Source organism: Leuciscus leuciscus, assembly GCF_965113295.1.
Source record: "Leuciscus leuciscus genome assembly, chromosome: 17".
In the NCBI taxonomy this organism is placed as follows: Eukaryota; Metazoa; Chordata; class Actinopteri; order Cypriniformes; family Leuciscidae; genus Leuciscus; species Leuciscus leuciscus.
Window position 1 is genome coordinate 22,303,163 of NC_138741.1, and position 23,608 is coordinate 22,326,770.

Here is a 23,608-nt window from a genome sequence, read left to right on the forward strand (position 1 = left end):
AACGAGACTGCAGACATTGGTTTAGCATTAGAAGCTGAAGTGTCGGATCTCAACTGCATGCAGAAAGCTTTTATGAGACAACTTTTCCAATGTGCATTAACTGCTGGGAACTCTAACAGAATTTTACCCACACTCTTATAGAACAATGGTGTTAGAAACCAAACCAGTGTTGTAGTTGAGACCAGCTGATTCGAGTTCAGGCATAGACTTGAGTAGGTCGAGTCATTGAGTCAAACCGAGACTAGAAGAGGGTCAAGTCTGAGTCAAGACAGAGTCCAAATGACCATAAAAATACGGTCATGGACACGGGGCGTATAGCACTGTTATCAAAGGCCTACAAAAATGTCATAAAAAGCTCTTGCTACATCACTAATCAAAATCAATTGTGACATTGATCATGTGACTGTTTACAGATGATCGGTTGTTTTTGCTTCCACTGGAGAACTTGAACATCTTAGATGAACTTGTGACGTTCATGCACCTCGAGCGCTGCTGTCAAAAAAAGCAAGTTGAAGTCCCAGAAGTTCATTTGAATTTAATTACACTTAACTCAACTTTCACTAGTATTCTCAAACCCTGGACCTCATTGTAGATGGTTTTCCCATGTAATCAGGCTGTAAAACCCTTTCTGGAACATTTATTTTTAAGCATGCAACTTAAAAAGTCATCTCTTCTCCACCACTTGAAGGGTGAGTTCACCCCAAAATGAAAATTCTGTCAGTAATTACTCATCCTCATTGTTGTTCCAACCCCGAAAGACTTTCGTTCATCTTCTATGGAGGAGTGAGACAGCTTTCAGATTTCATCAAAAATATCTTAATTTGTGTTCGGAAGATGAACGAAAGTCTTACGGGGTTGGAACAACATGAGGGAGCGTAATTACTGACAGAATTTTCATTTTTGGGTGAACTAACCCTTTAACGCGCATGTAAATGTGACCATGCAACCTTGGAAGAAAGCCCCCTCTCTTAAGTATGCCACATGTATTGGTAAATACTTGCATGACAATGGGCCCTCCACCCAGGGCCTGACGGCATTCTATATTAATAGAAGCGCTGTATATTATTCATAGGCAGAATTACTTTGGTGGCATGGTCCCAGGCCAAAGGGAGCTTCATGCACTTCTGCTCTCAGCCCTGACAAGAGGAATTCTAACAATACCGGACATGTGCAGGGCTGCCCGAGTTTACCACTGCCCACACTATCGCCCATTATAATAATCTATTCAAGGATTAAAGGGGTTTTATCTTGAAGCTCATGAATAATGAATGTGGAATTTCAAAATTTAATTGCCCCGAATTAAATGATTCAAGATAATGTTTCTTTTATAAATTTGTAATGGGGCTTGGGGGGCAAAGAATGAAAAAATACATTAAATAAAACCTTTTTTTCCCCTTCAAATGAAACGAAGAATGAAAGGACAATGGACGAGTGCCCTTATGTCTCTTAATGGATTTTTTTTTTTTTTTTTTTAAGGCCCTCTTAAAGACAGATAGACAGGTCAAAGATTTGAAGAAAAGCACTCCACCTTATTTGATTCAGGTGAAAAATGCACAGAACTTTAATCTTGGACTTGTCATTGTAGACAGACTCTAATGGCTTTTACCTATACAGTCGTACTGATGTACTAGGAGTCAGTGCAATCCACTATGTATCTTCTTTATGGCTAGATCATGTTAAAGATTTGAGAATAAGTGTATTAAAGCTGTTAGCTTTCCAAAGCTATAAATCTATATACAGAAGCAGCAAGAACAAGTGGCAGGTTTCCATACACTCAAACATCTTTCAACGAAAACAAACCATTCTGAACAGTATATTGAACAGTGCTGTTTATGGGCAGAACACATTAAAAGTAATGCAGTTTCAATTTCAACATGTGGGATTTCAAAAGGACAACAAAACACTGGGGGCATATTTCGATTAATTTCTCATCACCTCATACAAGTCACTACTGATGGATCATGTGACTCAAGATTTAGCAATTAGGTTACCCAAAAAGCAAAACGGAGTCATTATTAACTTAGCGTTATGTGGAACCAAACCATAATTGTGCTATTTATATTATTATAGTAGTAGGTCAAATGCAAAAAAAAAATCAACTTTGTTATTATTCATTTTAAAGTGTTTTTTTGAAGAAGTAATTACACATCTCTCTGCCAGTTCATAGTGACCAAGGGGGGTAAAGCTCCAAAAAAAGACCAAAATAGCCATATGATAGTATTGTGTGAGGAAAAGATGCAAGATTATCAGTGCATAATCACTTACATTTCAGTCTGTTCCTTACCTAAAGCTATCATATGGCTTCAGAAGACTTGAAATATAGTGCAAAAGGTGCATGTATGGACCACTTTCATGAAGCTTTTTGGTGATGCGGCCCTTGGTTACCACAGCTGCAATTTTAAGCTTTAAGGTCTATATAAAAAATCCAGATCTGAAACAACATTTGGGTAAGTGAATAATGGTAGAGGTTTCATTTTTGGGTGAACTGTTCCACTGATTAATAGTCCCCAATGTTTTGTCGTTTAAATGTTGACAGGAACAGAGTTTTGCCTTGTGGGAGACGTACATCTGTAAATGCACAAGGTCTTCATCCTGGATCAATATTTCTACTTCAACTAAATGGCATTTGTTAAGGCTTAAAGATGACCACATTAGTTGCATGACAAATGCGAAAGAACTTTGCAGTGAATACTTAAATAAAATACTTAATATTTGCATAAAAAAAAAAAAGGAGAAATAAGTAAAAAAAAAAAAAAAAAAAAGATTTCCCAAAGACCCAGTATGAGGGAGTTAGTCCTCCGAGATCATAGTCTCCATGTCCATTAACTGCAAGGTTGTTCATTAGTACAGAAGAATTAAAATGAATATATATACCATACTAAAGAGTGAATGGTTTTAACACAAACTTAGAAATACATTCACAGCAAAGAGTAACCATATGGCCACAAACAACCTCTTATCCTCTGGTTCAGGTTACAACATTCAAAACCGGAACTAATGTTCACTTTGTCAGTAACCTTACTTTTTATGTGAGTAAAGTAACTAGCGTGCATCAGTGATGATCTCTTCACAGATCAATGTCAGAACATAAAAGAGTAATGATTGTCAAGCGGCACTAAACGTCAAGCATGTTTCTGCCACGATCTACAGCAACGGCTGGTTAGAGAGAAGTAAAAAACCCTAAGTCAGCATTTTAGATGACTAAACAGAAACATCCTTGGCAACGTTACCATGTTAAAGTCTTCGATATATATGTTTTTTTCATTTTGTGAAGTCTGAGCAAGCCTTCATCTAGACAGGAGTCCATATGATTGGCTACTTCCTCACCTTGTTACCAGGAACGTTTCTGGCAGCACGAGTGAAGCTACTACAAAAGAAAAGTTGTGGCACTGATTAAAAACTCAAACGAAACAAAAAATTTAAATAAAATAGAACAACAGGCTTTTAATAGCTTGAGCTAGCTCATACTTAAGCTGCATTTATTAAAAAACAAAACAAACAAAAAAACATTTAAACTGAAATCCTCTGCATTTTTTTTGTTTAGAAAGCGTTTGCTCCTATTTGTGAGTCTCTTAAACAAAAATAAATAAATAGCAGGAACTAAGATTGCCACCGCGCTCTGGTCATGACTATTTGCCACCATCTTTTGGTTCACCTTCAGTTCGTTTGGTACTCGGGTCGTGCTTCTCAACCTCACACCCTTTCACCACTGCATCACTTCCTGGAGGATCCTCTTGAGTACCATTGAGATCTTTACACTGCCCGTTAAGGACAGGGGATTTGGAGGAGTCCAGGCAGGCAGCGTCGGGCTTGATTTCGGCCAGGTTCATCTCCTCCTGAACGTGCTCGTCTTCTTCTTCCAGTTTGCGCAGGATGATGGGGAGTTTGGCATCGGCGTTCTCCAAAAGGGCGATGTCACTTTCTTCGTAGAGCGGCAGCGGGGCTCCTTCGTCCAGCTGCTTCTGGAAGTGCAGGCGCTTGGCCTGACCGCAGGACACGGCGCGCTCCAGAATCTCTTTCTCCGCCAGCCGTAGCTTTATAGCAATGCGGGAGTGCAGGGACAGGTCGGGCTTCTCCAGCATGGAGCGATCCTCCTGATCAAGACAACAACAGAGATCTTAAAATGATGACGATATTGGTTAGCATGACCATTATTGTTTAACAATCAGTAACAAATTAACTGCTAGGGTTAGAATAAATGCTGTTCAATTCAAAGAATACTGAAAAAACGGTTTTCATAAACTTATAGATAATAAGGCAACACTTTATTTTGATAGTCCACTTTAGACATTCTACTAACTAGAAGTACCTTTGCAACTAAATGTCAACTACCAGACAGAGTATTAATAGACTGTCTGCTTCATATCTGCTAAGACTTTATTTTGATGCTCCTCCAACAGACATTCTACTGACTATAAGTAGCTTTGCAAGTACATGTCACCTTATTCTACTAACCTTAACCTAACAGTCTAATATACTCCGTACTAATACTCTTATTAGAGTTAGTTGACATCTAGTTGCAAATTAATGAGAGTAAAGCTGTATTCGGACAGGATTAGTTTTCTAAACAATGTGTGTTACAATTCTTATCACCGGGAATAACATGGCTGTGTTTATTCCAGAGGTGGGAGTGGGAGTTTTCTAGATGTGGGCGTTACAGAAGGTCATCGGCTGTGCTTGTGTGCATCACTTATGAGGTATGCGTTTAATTAATTACTTGTTGATATACCTTTCATTTATTATTAAAACCCTATTTAAATAAACTTCTCATGAATTTACAGATGTGGAGGTTTATAATAAACCCACATAAGTGAGCAGAGACATTCTAGACAAGTATCTTACTAGACATATTAAATTAAAGATATTAAACTGGGCAGTCTTTGCAGTTTCCACGTTTGGCTACATTTTTTTATTTAATTTTTTCGTCGGATACCATCCATATTGAAATTAAATGAAGCTAAAGCACAATGTCTGCAATCGAGACATTAGCATCCGGACATGATTAGATTTCTCAGAGGACAGTTTAGTTTGCCAAAAAACAGTAGGTAATTTGCCCTGGAATTATTTACTGAAGTTGTGTTTAAAATCACGAAGTACGCTTGTGAAACACGAATTTCTCTAACGTCCTCCATGAAAACTAGTCAGTCTGAATAGGGCTTGAGTTGACATGTAGTTGCAAAATCACTTACAGTTAGTCGAATGTCTAAAATGGACTATAGAAATAAAGTGTAACCGATAATATGAAATGTTTCTAGCATATGCTACCTTTGTTCCCTATGCAATTTAAATGTTTCAACAACTTAAAGATGCTTTGTAAGATTTGTGTGAAAAGTTTGACATGGTTCCAGCACCTCTGAGGTCGTCTTGTAGGTTTTGAGAAGCAGCGCAGCCCGTGTTTCCAGGAACGTCCACAGCTTGATTTCGTTCTCCCAGCTGACAGGGAATTCAGTGTTGCCCAGGGTGAAGATCTTGTTGATGGCGTGATCGCCCACCAGGTAGTCCCTGAGTTCCTCTGCAATCAGAAATGCACACCTCTCTAGTTAAGGGAGTAATCTGCTGTGCAAGTGAGCCGGCAGGTCTGATCTGTGACGATTATGTAAGGTATGATTACACGGCTGCTAACGAGATGAAAGGGCTTGCCGAACGAGTGGGTCGCACGTGCACAACGCTGAATCCTGTCACACCAGTAAAAAAAGAAGCCCGCAGCACAGGGGCCACGCTTCGTTTAAAAATTAACATAAAAATTCTGAATAATGTATCAACTCAGACTTAAGAGGTCTTGCCAGAGGACATGGCCTTGCTTTATGGGATTTATGACAAAAACTTCTCTTACATGGATGCTAATAAATATTTCACGGACTCTGGATCAGTCCTTCCACACATCTGCCACACTTTCTTGATCAATTAAACACCTGAGGGGAACTTGTTTAGGCTTCGTTGTCCTGTCTAGTTTAGTGTAAGGATGTGATATGGAATAAGGCATCTCACTTCTTGATTTATGGACCATAGGTGACCACTGGTGTACCTTAGGGCCATGCGTGATGGTACCAGGACAAAAACAAAAAAAGATTCTTACCTTCAGTCATGCAGAAGACACGCAGGAAGGCCAGGAGCTGAGCGGATATGGGCGGCTCGCTGCAGTGCAGGGCAAAGATACTGGACCTGAGGAGGAGAAGAACCGGAGAGGGTTCAAAGCACCAACTGACTCCCCCCCGCCCCTCCACCCATCTCAAATTAAACCCCAATTAACTCCAGCGGAACGGGCAGGTGCTAATGGAAGCCTCCTGCCTGCACGAGACCGTGGCGCTGCTCCCCGTCGCATGACAACTGATTGATCTGAAGCGATGAGAGGCCACTGAACTTGATGCATTTTTAAAAACACGCTCAATCATTTATAATTTACCGTTTAATTACTGGAGCATATCTATGGCCTCTTCCTGTCTGACTTACAGGGGGATGAAAAGAAGCATCTTGACTCTGACCTGAATCAAAAGGTAATTTCATATGGGCCTGTGTGGATTTTTTTTTGAGACTTAAAGGATATTGATCTGTGTGATAGAAAGTTCACTGATAGTATTATGCCACAATAGAAGAGGTTTTACAGCACTGTAATTCTGTTACACTTGGATGATGATTCTTGCAGCAGTAGAACTCACCACTGAGACAGCCAGGATTGAATCGGATGTTAACATGCGATTCGAATACCTTACATAATTCATTTACAAAAAGAGAAGAAAATGCTTTTCTAATGTATGGAGAAAAATAAAAATAATAATAATAATAATAATAATATTTACATGTGCACTGCCCTCCAGTGCTGATGTTATCTATCAGCTAATAATAATAATAATAATCATTAAAAAGTTCTCAAACTAAAACTTGAATACCAATTTTTTTAACATGTCCTTAAGTGGCTATTCAAACTTCTTATTCACTTGGAAAACAAATCATATGATGGCAAAATTTAAAAGCATAAATGACAGAGACACTTTTTCCATTGCCTCTTTTGGCTCATCTTTACTAAAGAAAATAGTATGTAGGAAAAATGTATCAGCTATGATAATGTTATAAATATTTATTTATTTTATTTTATTAATAAATACATAATTTATGCAATGCAATTATGACGTCTGATACGTTTATACTGAATTAAAACTAGAATAAAAACTAAAGTAATAAGCTAGTCAAAGATCTGACTCTACATAGATCATGTGTCATTTCTGTACAGGATACTCACGCAGGAATCCCTGCACGTGCCAGAACCTCTGCCTTCATGGCATACAAACGCTCGCTCTTGCTCACACCCAGCTTAATTTTCACGCGGTCGTGTGCGTTGTCCTCAAAGAAGAAACCATTGTGGATCACAAACTCTGCGTTGGATCTCGTACCATAGAATATGTAGATCTGAGGGAAAACAAAGGGAAGAACTTTGTAATTTGACACATTACTACAACAAAGCATAATTGGCACTGCCTTTTATTTCATAGCGGAAGTAGACATGGACACCTGGACGCACAGGTCTATGGGAATGGATGCAATTTACACAGTGGCAATTTAGCCCTAAAAACTTCCTTCCCACACTACCGTCCTCTCAAAACACCGCTCACGTCTTCCCCTCAACAATACATCCACAAAATTTACAGATAATGCTGTGCAGAAAGTGTGTGAGAGAGAGAAAGATAAAACATAGTGCTGAAGAGAAAGAGAGGGGGCGAGAGAGAAGCACAGTTCAATCCTGTTCTCAGCCTCTCCACAGTGAGTTCCGGCCCAGTGCGAAATCAGCAGCAGGAATCAGGGATCAAACGGCTCTGTACGGAGCGACGCTCCCGAAACAGCCCCTCCTACTCCCCCCAACGCTTGTCCGAGTCCCACACGCCGGCCCCCGCACTCTCTTTCTTCTTCCACTGGCTGTCTCTGCGAATCTTATCAAATAATTCACATTCTGGAGAGAGGGGGGGGGTATACCTGGCCTGTCACAGTGTGCCCTGCATATCCGCTCTCCCCATGGCTGGATCTGAATGCCTCCGCTCTGATATTACCCCCGGGCCTTCGTAATGGCTGCTGGCTGATAAACGCATCACGGAAGCACAAGCATAGAGCAATAGCGCGAGGTGAGAGTGCACGAATAGAAATTGAAAATGTACAAGAGCATTAGGTGGACAGTGCATGGCACGAAATCCACCCGCTGATTTTTGTCAATCGCATAGAGAGATGTGAAACTGTCCGAGGTATTTCTGCTGTAAAAGACCAATGGTCATCCTAATTGTGACCTGTAAACAGTTGAGCTGCTGTGATGGTGTTGTAAGACTCACCTGTTCGCCCTCTTTGTAATCTTTGAGAGCTACGCATTCGCATCGGTCATCCTCTAGATTGTAGCCTGTTGTAATCTAGAACAGAACAAATTAAGTCTTGTTAACATTTGAGTCACATCATATACCTTAAAGGTATATTAATACAAGATACTGATTCGAGAGCTGTATGCATACATGCGTGTCATTTTTAAAAAGAAAAAAAAACTTTTATTTAGCAAGAATGCATTAATTTTATCAAAAGTGACAGTAAAGACTTTCACATTGATATACAAAATAATATTTCCAAAAAAAGCTGTTCTTCTGAACTTTCTAATAATCAATGGATCCTGGAAAAATGTATGTATTAAACAAATGTTTTTAACACTGATGATAAGAAATATGAGAGCACAAACTTTTGAACAGTTGTGTATATATATATGAATGATATTTCACATGAACAAATGGAGAATGAGTTTCAATAATTAAACAGTACAATGGCACTACAGTTCAAGGATTCCTTTTAGGCTTTTTTCATGAAATGTTCCACCTTATTTTATATGAAATATAGTCTCTAAGACTTATCTGTCCACTGACATCATCAAAAGCCAGTTTTTAATGCCACTTTTCCCAGTTCAAGTGTTGGCATTGTTATTGAATTTTGTTTACACCTTTTCACCATCCATTTGTTACCAGATCACTGGAAACAGATTTTAATATCAGGTACTAATAAACAGAGCTTGAGTCAACAAAAACCTGTACCTTTCTGTTTTTGTCTTTTTTACCAACCTTAAAATGTTAAATACAAACAATTATTAACCAAAACTGCAAGGCTATTTCATTGAATATTTCTGTGGGTGGGAAAAAGATCAAATGAAACAAAACAAAACAATACAATAGGGCAAAACCAACAAATAAAATGGCACTTACTAATGGTTATAGAGCCAACCTATTAAAATAACACACCCTAACAAATACAATCCTTCACTATTAAATCTCTCAAAATCTTCAGAAATCAACTAAATCAAATAATCTTTGAGTAAATTGTACGAAAAACACTGCTACCAAAAAATACAATATGTTTTTATTAGACCTTAACCAGGGGATTACCAGAAAAACAATTCATTACACATTTTAATGACCGTGATTTTCAATGCACATGGTAATTTGAAACAAAACTTCATTTGAGGATATAAGTGCATTACAGAGTCATATGAACAGAGGCGATATATTGCTCTGTGGCAAGAGCTGCTGAGCACAATCAAAGACAAATTATCCAAATAAATATAAAAGAACCCTTGGGATGAAGGCATAATCTACCGAAAAATCGCATTAGACTCTGCTCCCGCATTCCTTAAAAGTAAATGTTTTCCCCCTGTACTTCAAGATTGCAATACAAGTGAAAGCACTGTAAACGTCCATGTCATGCAGGAATATAAAAAAATCTATAAAAAAATGGCTGAACTGAATTGGTTGCAAAAACCTTCTGCTACCCATAAATGATTTGACGGGGAGTTCTGTATTGGTTTTGCAGCAGTGCTGTGGACTCACCAGGCCGTTGGTGTGGTTGCACATGTCCCAGAGAGGGATGAGGGCCAGTGTGACCCGACTTCCGTCTGCAGTAGGAATCTGGTTTTGACGAGTCATTACAGAAGACACTGCCCACCTGATATACAAAATGGCATCGCTTCATTACAGATTCAAAACACTACTAAAACTGCTGTACATGTTAAAAGGAAATATAATGGAAAACAGGAGTCTGATGTAGACCTATTTTATAATTAATAACACGAAATTCCATTTCCAGTCTAGTCTACCCAAAAAACATGAATGGACACTAAGCTGCAAAAGCTGGTAATTCAGACATCCTTTACAATATTAAAGTCCATGTGAATCGGACTATTGCGACCGATTTTACTTCAGTATTGTGATGCATTTCCGATTGAAATTGAATATTGAAAAAAAAAAAAAAAAAAATGCAGACGGGGCTGGATTTTAGCACCTCCATGTCATCTCTTGCTCGCAGCAGACAGACGGTTGGAGGTTAAGTATATTCTCCTGAAGATTATGAAGACACGTAATTTTTTCTGTGAACTAATTGTCTAGTAATGTGTGCGAACAAAGTAAATGGGGTCAATATTGATTTCATCTGGACTTTATTGCATCAACGCCCATGTTTACACACCAAGGCCTTTAGTATGCTAAATAGGTAACGCTATTGCGCATTTCATTAGCAAAAATGAATCAAAACAGTGGTCAAATCCATACAAAATTCCTAAATGTACAAGGATAAAAATGTACTTTTTAATTCTAAAGGCCAGAGAGAGGGTTGAAAATGGTCATGTAAAACTAAATTACAACTGAAAGAAAATCTTCTTCCATTACGAGTGGACTTCAGATTTTTTTTAAAAGTACAGAATACAGCTGCGTTAATAGCTTGCATAAGGCAATATAAGGACCTTAAATTTGAATTTGTCCAGAAGAGAGAATAAAATTCTTACTGATCTAGTCTAAATAATCTGGACATAATTTATTAAAAGGAACTTGAAGTCCACCGAAGACAACATTAGCTGTGACAAGACGCTATTCCATTCTCTTCACACATTACCCAACGGGAGCACAGACTTGCATCATATTCAACAATCTGAAGATGAAAGGGGACCAATGATAAATTATTCCTTCACAGATAATTTGGTGCTAATGAAAGAACAATGAGAACAAACGCCTCATTTTTAAAGGCCATCGCGTAGCCCTACAACCAACCTACGGCTCATCTTCCTGCTCTTTTCCTTTTTTGAACCTCAGCAGGGAGGAGAAGTTCCTTTTTTTAATATAGTAGGACATTTCAACCAACCTGTAGTCGTCAAAGGTAAAAGCATCCTTCAAGGGCAGTTTGCTGGCATTCGGATGAGTCTGGGAATTGAAGATGAAGAACACAGAGAGTGGAAGGAAGGAAAAAGGAGAAAAGAGAGTAAAGGACCAGAGAGGAGGAGATATGGAGGTAGAGGGGAAAAAGGAGGAAAGAAAAGAGAGAAAGAGGAAAAAAAAAACACAAATCAGTCAGTGGAATTTCATTATGTGGCTGCCTAACAGATCCTAACAAGAGTGTAGCCAGGCAAAGAGCGTCCAGTGGTGCTATGCAAGGATCATGGTGGCATTAGCCCCCCATACATCACTGTCAACTTAATTTGTTGTGCCCAGCAGCCGTCATAAATCTGCTTCATCAATTTGTGTGACAGAGAGCCACTGGTGCCACAGAAATCTACATTTAAAGCCACAGACTCGCTCCCTCCAAGGGCTCATTTGCAGCGGGTGTCATGGAGAGGGGGAAAAAAAAAGCTACAATCCCGAAGAAAAGGAAAAAAAGGTAGGGAGCAAAGAATGCCAGGGTCTAATTCAGCCGGCCCGTAGCACCCTCCTGAACATGCAAAATGAGCCATAAAAATAGATGTAGGTATGAAGCTGAGAGTGAAGGATATTCTTCTTTTCCCCCACAGGTACCCTCATGGCTGTGTGTGTGGTGCTTGTCCTGTGAAATGAAGCACTGTACTCCACAATGAGGTACCGTGAAAACAGTAATGGTGCTGATATGTATATAACACAGTACATCAAAAAGCTTGCGCTCGAATATCATAATCACGACTCAGGTGATCAGTCCATCACACAGAACGAGTGATAAGATTGCCCAACAGACACAGGAAACAAAACAACAAAAGAAATTGTGAACTTTGCAGATTTCAAAAGATATAAATCACTTACAGATATGAATACAAAATAACCTCCATAATAAAGATGTCTTTGATATGAAGGTTTTCATCTGCAAAAATTTTTTTAATTGAATGTTACATCAACATTCAGCAAATGAAAATTTTAAATGTATTTTTATCAGATGTTTTTACACAAATAAGACAAATTTCTGATCAAAGTTCATGCAGACACGTTGTACCAAGTTTGACATCGACACGTTCGATGATTCCAAATTCATGAGTAGGGTTGGGTATTGTTTGAATTTTTTTAATTGAATTTCTGCTTATCGAGTGTGATTCTTATCGATTCCTAATTTCGATTCCAATAAAGTAAAATAAAAATCGTATACCATTCACATTTATTCTAAGTCGTATTGCAAAACATTGTAGCTGAATACCATGAACAAAAATCTAGAGGCTAATGAACACTTTAAAAATACCATAACAAAAACAACTAGCCTAACTAATATAAAGTTCAAGCATTATTAAAGACAAGTAAACACTCAGTAATTAAAAAAAGAACAAATAAGCAATCGCACAAATAAATACAACTGAAAGATGATTGAAAAAAACAAATTAAGATTTTCAGGTATTCAGGTACAGAAACTATAATTCAAATGTAAAAAACAATGCACTTTATAAATAAAATATACATTACAAATATAGTTACAAAAGTTATTCAGTCAAGAACTTTTCCCTGTCTTTAGTTGTTTGATTAACGGCAGCAGGAATATTAGGCTGCTGTCACTTTAAGAGATGCACGGATCCAATATACTGTTACACATGCGTTTTCGTCAACTGTTTACCTTCACTCAAGACATAATGTGTTTACGAGAATATTTTGACATTTTTGAGTGTATTATTTTTCCGTTCAAGTACAAATAGACGTGGAAGAGAAATCAAGTTCAGTTTTGCGCACTATACCGTATGAGGCAGCTTTCTGTGCGCGCGTTTTGGATGTGTGCACAGCACAGAAAACAGCATGCGAGACTTCATTTACTTGAATGGTTTAAAATCACTTTCTGTGTGTGCGCTTTGGATGTGTGTGCAGCACAGAAAAGTGTGTGGGTCTTCTTGCGCTTGAATGGTTTAAAATTATATGAAAATGCACACAAAGGAATCGATAAGAGGAATCAAACATTTTATTTGATAAAAAATATGCGGTTCCAGGATTGGAATCCCAGCCCTATTCATGAGTTGATCAGCTAATAGATTAAAAAAAAGTAAAGTTAAAATAAAAGCAATCAATATAAAACAATTACTAAAATTAATTAGTTTACTGTTTGTGTTTACCTGCAAGTCATGTAACCATTAACCAACATCAAAGAACTGGGAACATTAACTTAAAATACTTATTTGAAGTACACCCTAAGATTAGGCTAAGTCAAAGGGGTTCGGCTGACCAAAAAGTTGGGGAATCCCTGCTGTAACCAACCGAGACACATCAAGCTTGAACATACAAAATTCAGTGAATAGTATCTTTAAAAGACTTCTTTTATGGTGCTTTTAAATGCAAACAATGCTTTTTTGCATGGACAAGAGAAGCGTGAACACTCCTTTAGTGTTCCAAAAATATCTCCTTTAGTTTTCCATGGAAGAAAGTTATACGAGTTTGGAACGATAACAAGGTGAGTAATTGAAGACAGAATTAAAACAATTTCAAGTAGTGTGCTCCTTCACAGATGTCTCAGAGACATACGTGCGCATACTGGAAAGAGGGCGCAAACCCAAGCTGCACCACTAGGCTCGCAAACTGAGGAATAGAAGCATTAAATGCAAGCGCTCAGAAGAAGTGGATAACTTTTACCTTCCACATCTCTCCCCATTAATCAATTTCCCTGACACTAATTGAGCCTCGTATTCCCCCTTGCTGCTCTGGAACCCACACACACTGACACAGTGTGGTCACATCATATCTTTGCCTGTAACTCAGTGTGTCGGCAGAGTAGAGTCCAGTTTTGAAATTGTTGTAGCCCTACAGCAGAGTTTGCGAACTTGTGCATCGACTATCTCTGCTGTGAGTAACCAGGCAAAGGTGAACACACTCAGGTGGATGAAGGTGTACAGGTCAGCTGTGATTTCATAAAGCATGACATAATAACAGAGCAAAGCCTGACCACTTCCTTTCATTTCAACCCCAATTCTAAGAAACAGGCTGACTTGGAAGCATCGCTCACGTACGCTGACGGACAACCATTAAAAGATAAGCTCTGGGTAAAGCCGGCAAGTCAGAATTCTGTGTCCTGGGTTTGAGCCTCACATTGCAGATGAAGGGAAGTGGTTCATGTATGGATGGGGGGAAAAGCATATTACAGGTTTTGATGGAAGTAATAGGGCAAATCTTCAGAGAGTCAAGCGGTTTCTTGCAGGAAGATGTGCTGAAGCCAGCTAAACAAAGTAGAAAGAAAAAAAAAAAAACTTTTGCGCACCGGTAACCATTACAGGCCACCTGAAAAGGGTTAAAGCGCAGTTAATGATATTTTCAGTCCTCTGAGAGCCAAATACTCGAGTGCCCAAGTACCGTAATAGATTCAATTAAGGCAATAATTAGTTGAACAGAGTGATACACCTCGGGGGGAGGGCGAACCTGGCTGCAGAAAGGCCACGAAGAGGTCCGCCCGGATCCCTCTGAGTGCTGTGGGGATAGGATAAGGCCTCGAAGTCTGGAAAAACGTAAAATGTGCTCACGCAAAGACTAGAGAGGTAGTTTGAGACGAAACAGAGGTACTTTTAGACGGCACGTTTGATGAGGTGTAGTTTTTGGAGATAAAGGGCAGCTGCACTGCTGCAGGTTCAGCTTGTGATGCATTAGCATCACCAGAGAGAGGTAATTCATCATGTGCCACAATGGCACCGCGGCTCAGAGAGAGACGAGGGGGGAACGGCCCTGTAAATCAATTAGAAAACAAAAGCTCCCACCACGAGTGCCTGCTCTCCTTAACGAGGACGGCGGGAAACGCGGCTAATTGGCCGGTGGCCTCCAGGAGGTCTTTCTGGAGCCTAGATCCCCAAGCACCCCATCCGCCGCCCTGGCCGGTATTAGAGAGCTTGATCAGTGCGCATGCTGAGGTTCAAAAATGATTGATTTTTAACATCTTACTTCTGTTACGTCGACCGTTTCAATTCTCGACTTTGTGCACGTTACTGAAAATGATGAAACCGATGCATGCCTACATCGTCGTTCAACGTCGCAAACTCTCCCTCATTTTCCGGGCTGCATCAGGAAGGTCAGACAGATATCTTCTCAGGTTTAGGGAGAGGGGGTGGGATGAGAGCATACCACCGGGACCCTGTTCATTTCTCATCAACAACGGCAGATGCAGCACACCAAGGTTACTTTGCATTCGCTGCATACCGGGGTCACCTTATGAGGTTCACCTCCCCCACACACGCACGCATCCGGCCCCGATGAGGAATGTACGGTTATCATTGGTCCCCCGCGGACACGGGAGGCGCTTGGATACTCCTCTGAGGGCGCTCGCCGTTGACAACCGCCTATCCCTCTTCACGCAGGCAAATATATAAAAAGCTACTCAATTCCAGCAGGTGAAGGGCCTTGCTTTCTCACTTCTTCTCGAGGAGAGGAGGGGGGGCAAGGACCAGATAAAACAGGCAGTGGGAGGAAGTAGAAGGGGGGCTGGGGTTGTCAGTCATGTGTGGAAGGTACATTCAGGTCAATTCAATTCAAAGCCAATGCGACAAGCTAATTTTCCAGCCCGGTCATCTGCGGCCGCCTCAGAAGAGAGGCTGACATTGACAGTAGTCATTACAGTGACACTGGCTCCCAACCTGAAGAGCCAAGAGGAGAGGAGAGGAGCGGACAGGACACTCACCGAAGGGCCGGCAAAACAACCCTCCCCCTCAACTGAACATCTTTGGGGAAAAAAACCCCACAGAGCTTTATATGAGCAAAAGAGTTATGTTCATTTAACTCTAAACTCCTGTTTGAACGCAAAGAGAATGAATCCTTCTGTTCATTAAAAGGTTTACTTGGTGTGATCAATGTGTAATTCATTACGCCAAGAGGTCATCAGTTCCTCCAGCTTTATTTTAGCAATACAAATTTTACCAAGTTCATTTTGGAGGAAGTAACATTTCATTTAGACCAGTACCCTTGGAAGCTTAACTCACTTCTGCCACCTAATGGACTACATATTCAAATTGAAATCGTTCACTACATATATATATTGATTAACTTTCGGATGACTGATGCTGACGGCTTAAAGTAGCAGATGCATTTCGGTTTATTGTGTTTCCTGTTATTTGTCTCAGTCGCTGTATAGAAAACAGTATAAATACACTTGATTAAAGTTATTAACGGAGAAACAATAATACAGCTCCTAATTACACTTCCACCCCCTTTTATAAACTGGAAAGCATTTAATAAAGAAAATGTCAACAGATTTGCAGACAAAATGACAAATACATTAACTATCTGCATGAATATTTGATGCCTTATCTTGACAGTAATGTGAAATATTAGTTTCTTTTCCCTAATTGACAGTCATCTAATGAAAGAAACAAAATGTACCAGCAAAGATTTCAAATGAAAATTGGAGAGAACTGGGAAGAGCATATTATTGCTTCCTTAATAGCTAAGAGGAGGTCCAAGAACCAGTATAAAACTTATTGGACAGATCCCAGGCCCGTTGAAATGAACTGCCATCTCAATGTGTCTGCATATTCAAGATTTGCATAACACTGAAATGACATTTTATAGTAATATCATGCACTTTTTGTTAACAAAGTGGAAATAAAATACATCCTAGAACTTACCAGGTGACGCTACAACAGAATATTAAGCACTGATATTTGACTGGACTTATGCAAAATCAAAACTTATTTTTGTTTAGTTTCAATGATATATCTACAATCAGAAATCTTTACTTGTGAAGTAACAAGAAGATTTTATAGGCTAAAAGTACATTTCTATTTAATTTCGTATTTCTATATAATTTCTAATTCTTTATTGTAACAGAGCAAAAAGTATCATATTTATCATTAGCATTTAAAAAAAAAATTCTAGCACTAAAAACTAAAACTTCAGACATGCAGTTAAAAAAACTAATTCAAGCCCACTTATGATTTGCTTTGAACACTACTTTGAGGGATAAACATCTCCCCCTGCTGGTCAAAGATTGCCACTGCAGCACCATCTCTGAGCCATGTCAATGGCAGCTTATCAGGGGCCCTGAAATTGGGTGCAAGAGGGCATTATAAAGCTCCTTTTACCCATCTCCAATGTGCCTTCAACAGCAGGGATCCTTTTAAAACTGGATTTCCTCACCTCAGCACACAGCAGTGTAAAGGACAGCTATTCATGTGGCTAGAGAGTCTGAATAACTTGTCACGCTGATTGCTTAAAAAACCCTGCACTCAAATGGCTTGCAGTCCATGAGACACAGATAGGGCTATCAGTCGCCGCACTCATCAAAACTGCCATACGTACGAGTACAACTCTAGTTTACTGAAGAAAGTTTGTACTTTTGTGTAGCTGAAATGTGAGAGTAGGTGCTTGAGTAGGTACTTAAGTTAGGTCTGTAATAACAGCTGAAGTTATTTTTCTTTGAAAAAGTAGGTAAATAAGTAAAGCAGTATGCAATAACCAATAAACCCATAAAACACTTGATCACACCACATTGCATTTGGCAATTAACAAGAGGCTTTAATGACTTAAAGTTTTTAAAAATGTATTCATGTTTTTTTTTTTTTGGCAATCAATCAGACTGGTTGAAAGACACCATTTCATTTTTTAAACTATAAATGAAAAATCAAGCCAAATGAAGGAATGAAAAGAATGAATAAATATATATATGCATGCACACAGACAGTTGAGATAGCTGTGAGACTTACATGGATGACTTTGTAGAAGTACGCGTACTGTCGCGCTGTGTTTTTATATTGACTGAGCACGTCCTGTATGGCTTGTGTGGCCAGCAGGTGGCGCACTTCCTCCTCTTCAAAGTACAGGGGGGTGTCATAGTCGGCAGGCAGGGTCTTGATGTAGGGCAGCCAGGGAGAGCTGGGATTGGCCCGTTCACACAGCAAGTGTAGAGCCAGGGTCACGTTGCCCATGGCCTGTAGGATCCGGTCCTGACTGTACAGCGGCCCTGTGAATAAAGGTTCAATTAGGGGTCTGTCTGCAATGGTTTCCAGAGATTAAAACAGAACTAATTCTTTTCACTTACAATTATGCTGTTTTCACGCTACCTTTTTGACGTGGACCCGTGTTTAATTGAGCAGAAAGCTTGGTTTGTTTGAAAGTTAATTCAAGTTTATATCGGGTCATGTAAACCACAGTAGCAGTAGTGTGCCACTGTGCAGATGGTTCGGATAACAACTAGTGTTGTTCTTAACTAAAACCATTTTCAGCAATTTACATAAAGCTGAAACAAAACAACATAAATATTATATGAAAAACTTTATTTTAGTTTAGTTCAAATAATTTTACAAAAAAAAAGTAGTAAATTACTAAAACTACAACTGAAATAAAAATAAATTAAAGTGACATGTGAAAATTAAAGCTAAATAAAAATATTTTTAAAAAGACAGAAATATATATAAAGCGAAACTAAAATATACTACAAATATACTAAAGTTAAGTATATAAAGTATATTTAGTATATAAATATACTAAAATAAAATAAAAAGAATGAAAAATAAAAATAAAAATAAAAGCAAATAATATAACTGTATACAGTATAAATAATACTAAAACAGCACTAGTTCTAAATCAAATGTTTTGTAAGTGTGAAAACAATTAACATGTACATGGTAGGACAATTTTAAAATACAACAAAAATAAGTTGTTGTTATTATTATAAAATAAAAATAAATATAACAATATAAAATACAAAATATCATATAAAAAAAAAATCATAGAAACAAAATTGTTGCATATTTGCCTCACACACTTGTATGTATTACCATCTGTTGAACGAGTCAAATACATTTTCTGTGGTAATCAATAGATGCTGTTGATGGAGCTAAAAGATGTATTTAAACTGGGACATTAAGGTAATATTTATATAAATGTCTTGTGGTCATTTATAGAAACATTTGCACATTTGTGTGATGATGTGATTGTCATAGTTTAAGGTCAAAGACTGACATTGCTACACTATGCGAAACTCACCAAGGACAGAGTTCTTGGCGGATTCCACAGTCATCAGCATTTTTCTAGGGATCCAAAGGAACAGCTCCTCAGCCTGAAATGGACAGAAATGAAAATAACATGGTCAAAAACTTACATTCAAAAGCTCCAAGTGTTACAATGTACAATTGAATAAAGATTTATTTTGATTACAGGGCTAGTTCTTTCCTGACACATTCAAATTCCACTATTTTAAATAGAAATCTTTGAAATATTGTGTAAAACTACATTTTGTAAATAACAATTAGCTAAAGAACCACCCAAATATTGAACCCAATCAAGTCTGGAGGTAAAATATGACCAATCGTTAACCTCTATGTATCAATCAGCACTTTCACTCCTAAAGCACTAACAAGGTTAACGGGAAAATAAAATAAAACATGTAAAAAAAAAAATCTACTGCCAGTGCCAAAATACAGTACAGGTTGGATTACTTGTTTCAGCCTTCAACTGAATATATGACAGAACGCTGTGTAGGTGGCAGAAAAAGCAAGCACATCGCACATATAATTTGCAAGGAATCTAATCTCCATAATTTTCCATAAAGTGTGTGTGTGATGCTAAGAACACTATCAGCATGACGCCTGGTTCATACTGTACCTTATTTTGGCTAAGAAGAGCCAAAAAACGTATTATCAAGTCTCGACTCATCCAACTTATCCTCAAACAGTCTGCGGACTAGGTGAGGGAAAAACACCAACCTTAATATCTTTGGTGGCCTTCAGACCATATCCTTCATCTGCAAAGTTGGAGATCTCAAAACCATCACAAGAAGCCCCGCATTCTGCGGCCCAGGCCATCAGCTCGGAGAAAAAGTCTTCCCTGATTCCCTCGAACGATACAGACATCCCTGAGGAAATAATACAATCCCATCACAAGCTGATTTAGCTATTGTATGTATATTGAACAACAGCGTGAGAAGTTCTCTCTGTAATGAATTCCATTATTCAACGGCACTCTGCTGTATTATGTTGCTGTAACACCACACAAGTGAACCTAAACGGTGCTACATATTACTCTTGTATATCCTACTGCATAATGTGCTGTCTAACGTTTATTCTAATGGATATTTATGTGTTCTAAATGCACATCTCAGAGACTCCCACTGAGTATTTTATGAAGTAATGTGATAGGATCATTCTCAAGTCTTTACATCACTGTATAACTGAAGCTATTTCTGTGTTTGTTTCATCAACTTACTCTATGTAATGTGCATTTTGTTATCAAATTCATTCGATCAAATAAAGAAATGTACAACAAGCCATCTTTTATGCTAAGTTTTCTTGTACTCTTTTATGTTGCTGGTAAAGGTAGTTAAGATTCTGTCAATATTTACTCACCCTCATCATGTCATACACACACACATTGGGCCTACATATATATATATATATATATATATACACACAAACATGTATCAATATATCTAATTTTGTGCTTATCCACAGGGGAAAAAAAAGTAATGAGAGCAAGTAAATGACAATTAATTTCATATCTGGGTAAACACACCATCTGTTTTTCCGTCCTCTTTATTCTTGCAGCTAGGACGGTTAAATACTTAACAATAGCCAATGGCAAATCAAAGGGAAAACCACACTACATAAAAGCTTGAGAACTGCTAAATCATATTCATGTGAAGCAATAACGTACCTTTCTGTTTCTTACGGATCTTCTCAACCAGAGCTCGGATCTGAACATATTCCTCCCACTCTTTCCCAGGAGAGGGAGCAGCGCTGCTGCACTCTGAATGGGGAAAAGAAAAGAAAACGTTCCAATAATTTATATTTATCAATCACTTATGCTTGGATCAACAGAATCCAAAAGGGGACTGTGGGGAAATAGCTTAGTGCTCTAGTTCCTAGAGTAACCAAATGCTGGCCGATTCATTTTCTCTTCCGGCTGCTGTTGTAAAATGTTGCGGCATCTATCGGCCTGGTAAAAGTCCTTGCAGAGCACAGACCGCAAATTGTCTTTGATATAAACAAATGCATGTCCTTCCCAAAATGACATGCTATTTTGGAAAGATGTTTGATGTACGGTTTAAAAATGTAGATTGATGACCAAATGATTCCATGAAGTACCACCGTACCCTTGAGCACAACCTCAGGAGGCTCCATTTGTATAAAAGCTTCAGATGATTAAATACTAAATAGATTTACTTATACATTAAGAAATCCTTCACACGGAAGATGTTTCATTTTCAGGATCCAGTAGCATCTTTAACACCACAACAAAATATTATAACAATCATGTAATGCGATTATGGAATAATCACAAAAGCCTTTTTTTTGTCCCAGCGATGCACACATCCATGGGAGAAAATCATTGCAACAGTATTTCAGAGCAGGAATGCAGTCATAAAGAATGCTTTTATACTCACTCTGCAGAAGTTCAGAAATTAAATTCATCATCTCTTTTGGAGAAACCGCAGCTGTGGCACCGGTCCCCGATTTCTGGGTCTTCACTCTGCTCTTTTTGCCCATCTTGCTGGTCTGGGAGAGAGGATGGCTGTGAAAAATGCAAGTCGAAAGCAAAAATAAATACTTTAAAAATAGCGTAAAGTAAAAATAACGCTATGTGACCAGATTTCATTCTCCTTTATGCAGCCTATGTACAGTAAATGAGCCAATAGTCTGAGAAGTACTGGACTCCAGTCACTCCACACTTCTTATAAATATTTAGGTGTAGTGGACTAGGTACAGTATATTTATAACTAAATGGAAGAAACATCTGAATGTTTCACATCCAAATAATCTCTGAATCTGAAATCACTGCCAAGAAAGGTTAATGGTCTCTGTGAGGGATTAAACGGATGGCTACAGCGAGCCAAAGGGCACTAAATCAGGTACTTATTGTAAACAATGAGTATGTGCCTTACATGAAACTAATCAAATACAACATGCTTGTATGTAGTTAACTTCAATAAATGAGTCATATGGCAGCTGTTCCCATATTTCAAAAAATTGTCTGGCTTCTTTACCGGTGCAAATTTGGGCAACGTACAAAACTTCAAGAATATTTCAATGGTAAAACATATGTTAAGAAAGCTCCACTGGTGTACTGTTTATGATTGCAATCATACATGCATTAACTGACTTTTATATAGAATGCCATTATACATTAGGCCTAATACACAATATGCATGGCCAGTTGAATTGTCAAATTTTCAGATGAATCCAGATGTCAAAGCTTAAATCTTGGATATTTCCATCAAATCACTCAAAGCCTACCATTTAAAAAAATAAATAATGAGAGGCACAATTGTATTACTGAAGAGCAAATTGGATTGAAACACTTAAAAGTAAGCTACTTAAGACTGAACCCATCAGAGAAAAGGAGAAGCAATGCAATTATACTGGCTGACAGCAAAGACATGCAACATAAAACAAACTCAACAGATCAATATTCAGAATACAAGATCAGAATATATTAAATAATGATATCAGCAGCTTGATGTCTTAAAATAACTGGCCTTGCCCAATGCATCTATTCAAACCCACCAGTAGATGATCACCTGCTTCACACTGCACCCTATTACACAGCATGCCAGTCTTCATTTTAAACACTGGGTGGTCCAGTGATCAAATGCATGAATTAAAACCTTAACTTACATATTCATCCATTCATATTAATCTAGCTATCTGTCTGTTTCTGGCCCAAGAATCCTTGTTAGCTGCCTACACAGTCTTCATTTTAGGATGTCATAGCTAAACACGTTTGAAACAGACAGCTTTCAAAACGTTAAACAACATTTTGGCCAACGTAAGTTACTCGTCGCTTCAAGCTCGCCTACGACGCCCAGATATGCTGTCTTGGTAGGCAGCTCACTAGTTTTTGAGACACATTCAATGTGTTAATGCCCAGCATGCTTGTGTTTCGCAATTTGCTGAATTAGACACCATTTACAGCGTACATTTGCCACGCATTTACATGCATGTGACGTATTACATGTTGTTTAATTATACACACCTCGCGCGTATTAGCAAACATCATATTATGTCACATTAAATACCAAAACTACCTTCCAATTGACTGCAGGGATCCTCCTGTCAACCTGGAATTCAATCCTCTTCAGCTCGGTTTACTGGTAAAACCTAACCTTTCTTCAGAGACAAAGCCACGCCCTAATACGATTTCTAAAACGCGGATTGGGCCATTGAAGCGTTTATCCCGCCCTAAGCTTGTCCAGAAAAGAATTTTAATTGGCTAATTTTACATACGCAACTGCATACGTGTGAGCCAATTGGTTAAAGTGTAAATGTATTTCACTTCGGTAAACTGCACGTTTCTATTGGTTTTCGCTAAGGCGGTACCCGTTTGTCGTGAATTCACTGGTCGTGAGAGGAGTCTGTTTAGTCAGGTTTACAAAGATGGGTTGACTACACAAACAGAAAAGGCTTGTGTGTCTTGCGATTGGAAGTTTA

At 38.5% G+C, this 23,608-nt stretch overlaps 1 protein-coding gene across 2 annotated transcripts; it reads right to left on the reverse strand.

Moving 5' to 3' along the window:
• Nucleotides 1-1,816: 1,816 nt before the first annotated feature.
• Nucleotides 1,817-23,299, reverse strand: setd3 (SET domain containing 3, actin histidine methyltransferase). 2 transcript variants are annotated; one of them, XM_082144116.1, is made up of 13 exons: nt 23,206-23,299; nt 21,565-21,692; nt 20,835-20,927; nt 19,889-20,037; nt 19,170-19,242; nt 17,888-18,144; nt 11,143-11,201; nt 9,840-9,954; nt 8,313-8,387; nt 7,238-7,404; nt 6,077-6,162; nt 5,352-5,512; nt 1,817-4,094 (listed from the first exon to the last, which is right to left on the reverse strand). In XM_082144116.1, the coding sequence occupies exons 2-13, from the start codon at nt 21,665-21,667 to the stop codon at nt 3,630-3,632; spliced, it is 1,803 nt and encodes a 600-aa protein (XP_082000242.1). In that variant the 5' UTR covers nt 21,668-21,692; nt 23,206-23,299; the 3' UTR covers nt 1,817-3,629. The 2 variants fall into 2 exon arrangements, with proteins under 2 accessions (XP_082000242.1, XP_082000243.1); XM_082144117.1 differs by having other exon boundaries at nt 21,565-21,676; nt 23,206-23,258.
• Between the last annotated feature and the right edge of the window lie 309 nt (nt 23,300-23,608).

Excerpts from the sequence above, each read along its gene's own strand:
- setd3 (XM_082144116.1), bottom strand. The coding sequence starts at position 21,667 with ATGGGCAAAAAGAGCAGAGTGAAGACCCAGAAATCGGGGACCGGTGCC. Across the intron at positions 20,038-20,834 it reads GATCCGTAAGAAACAGAAAG|GGATGTCTGTATCGTTCGAG; the intron begins GTACGTTATTGC and ends TTATTTCCTCAG. Across the intron at positions 18,145-19,169 it reads CGCCAAGAACTCTGTCCTTG|GGCCGCTGTACAGTCAGGAC; the intron begins GTGAGTTTCGCA and ends CTTTATTCACAG.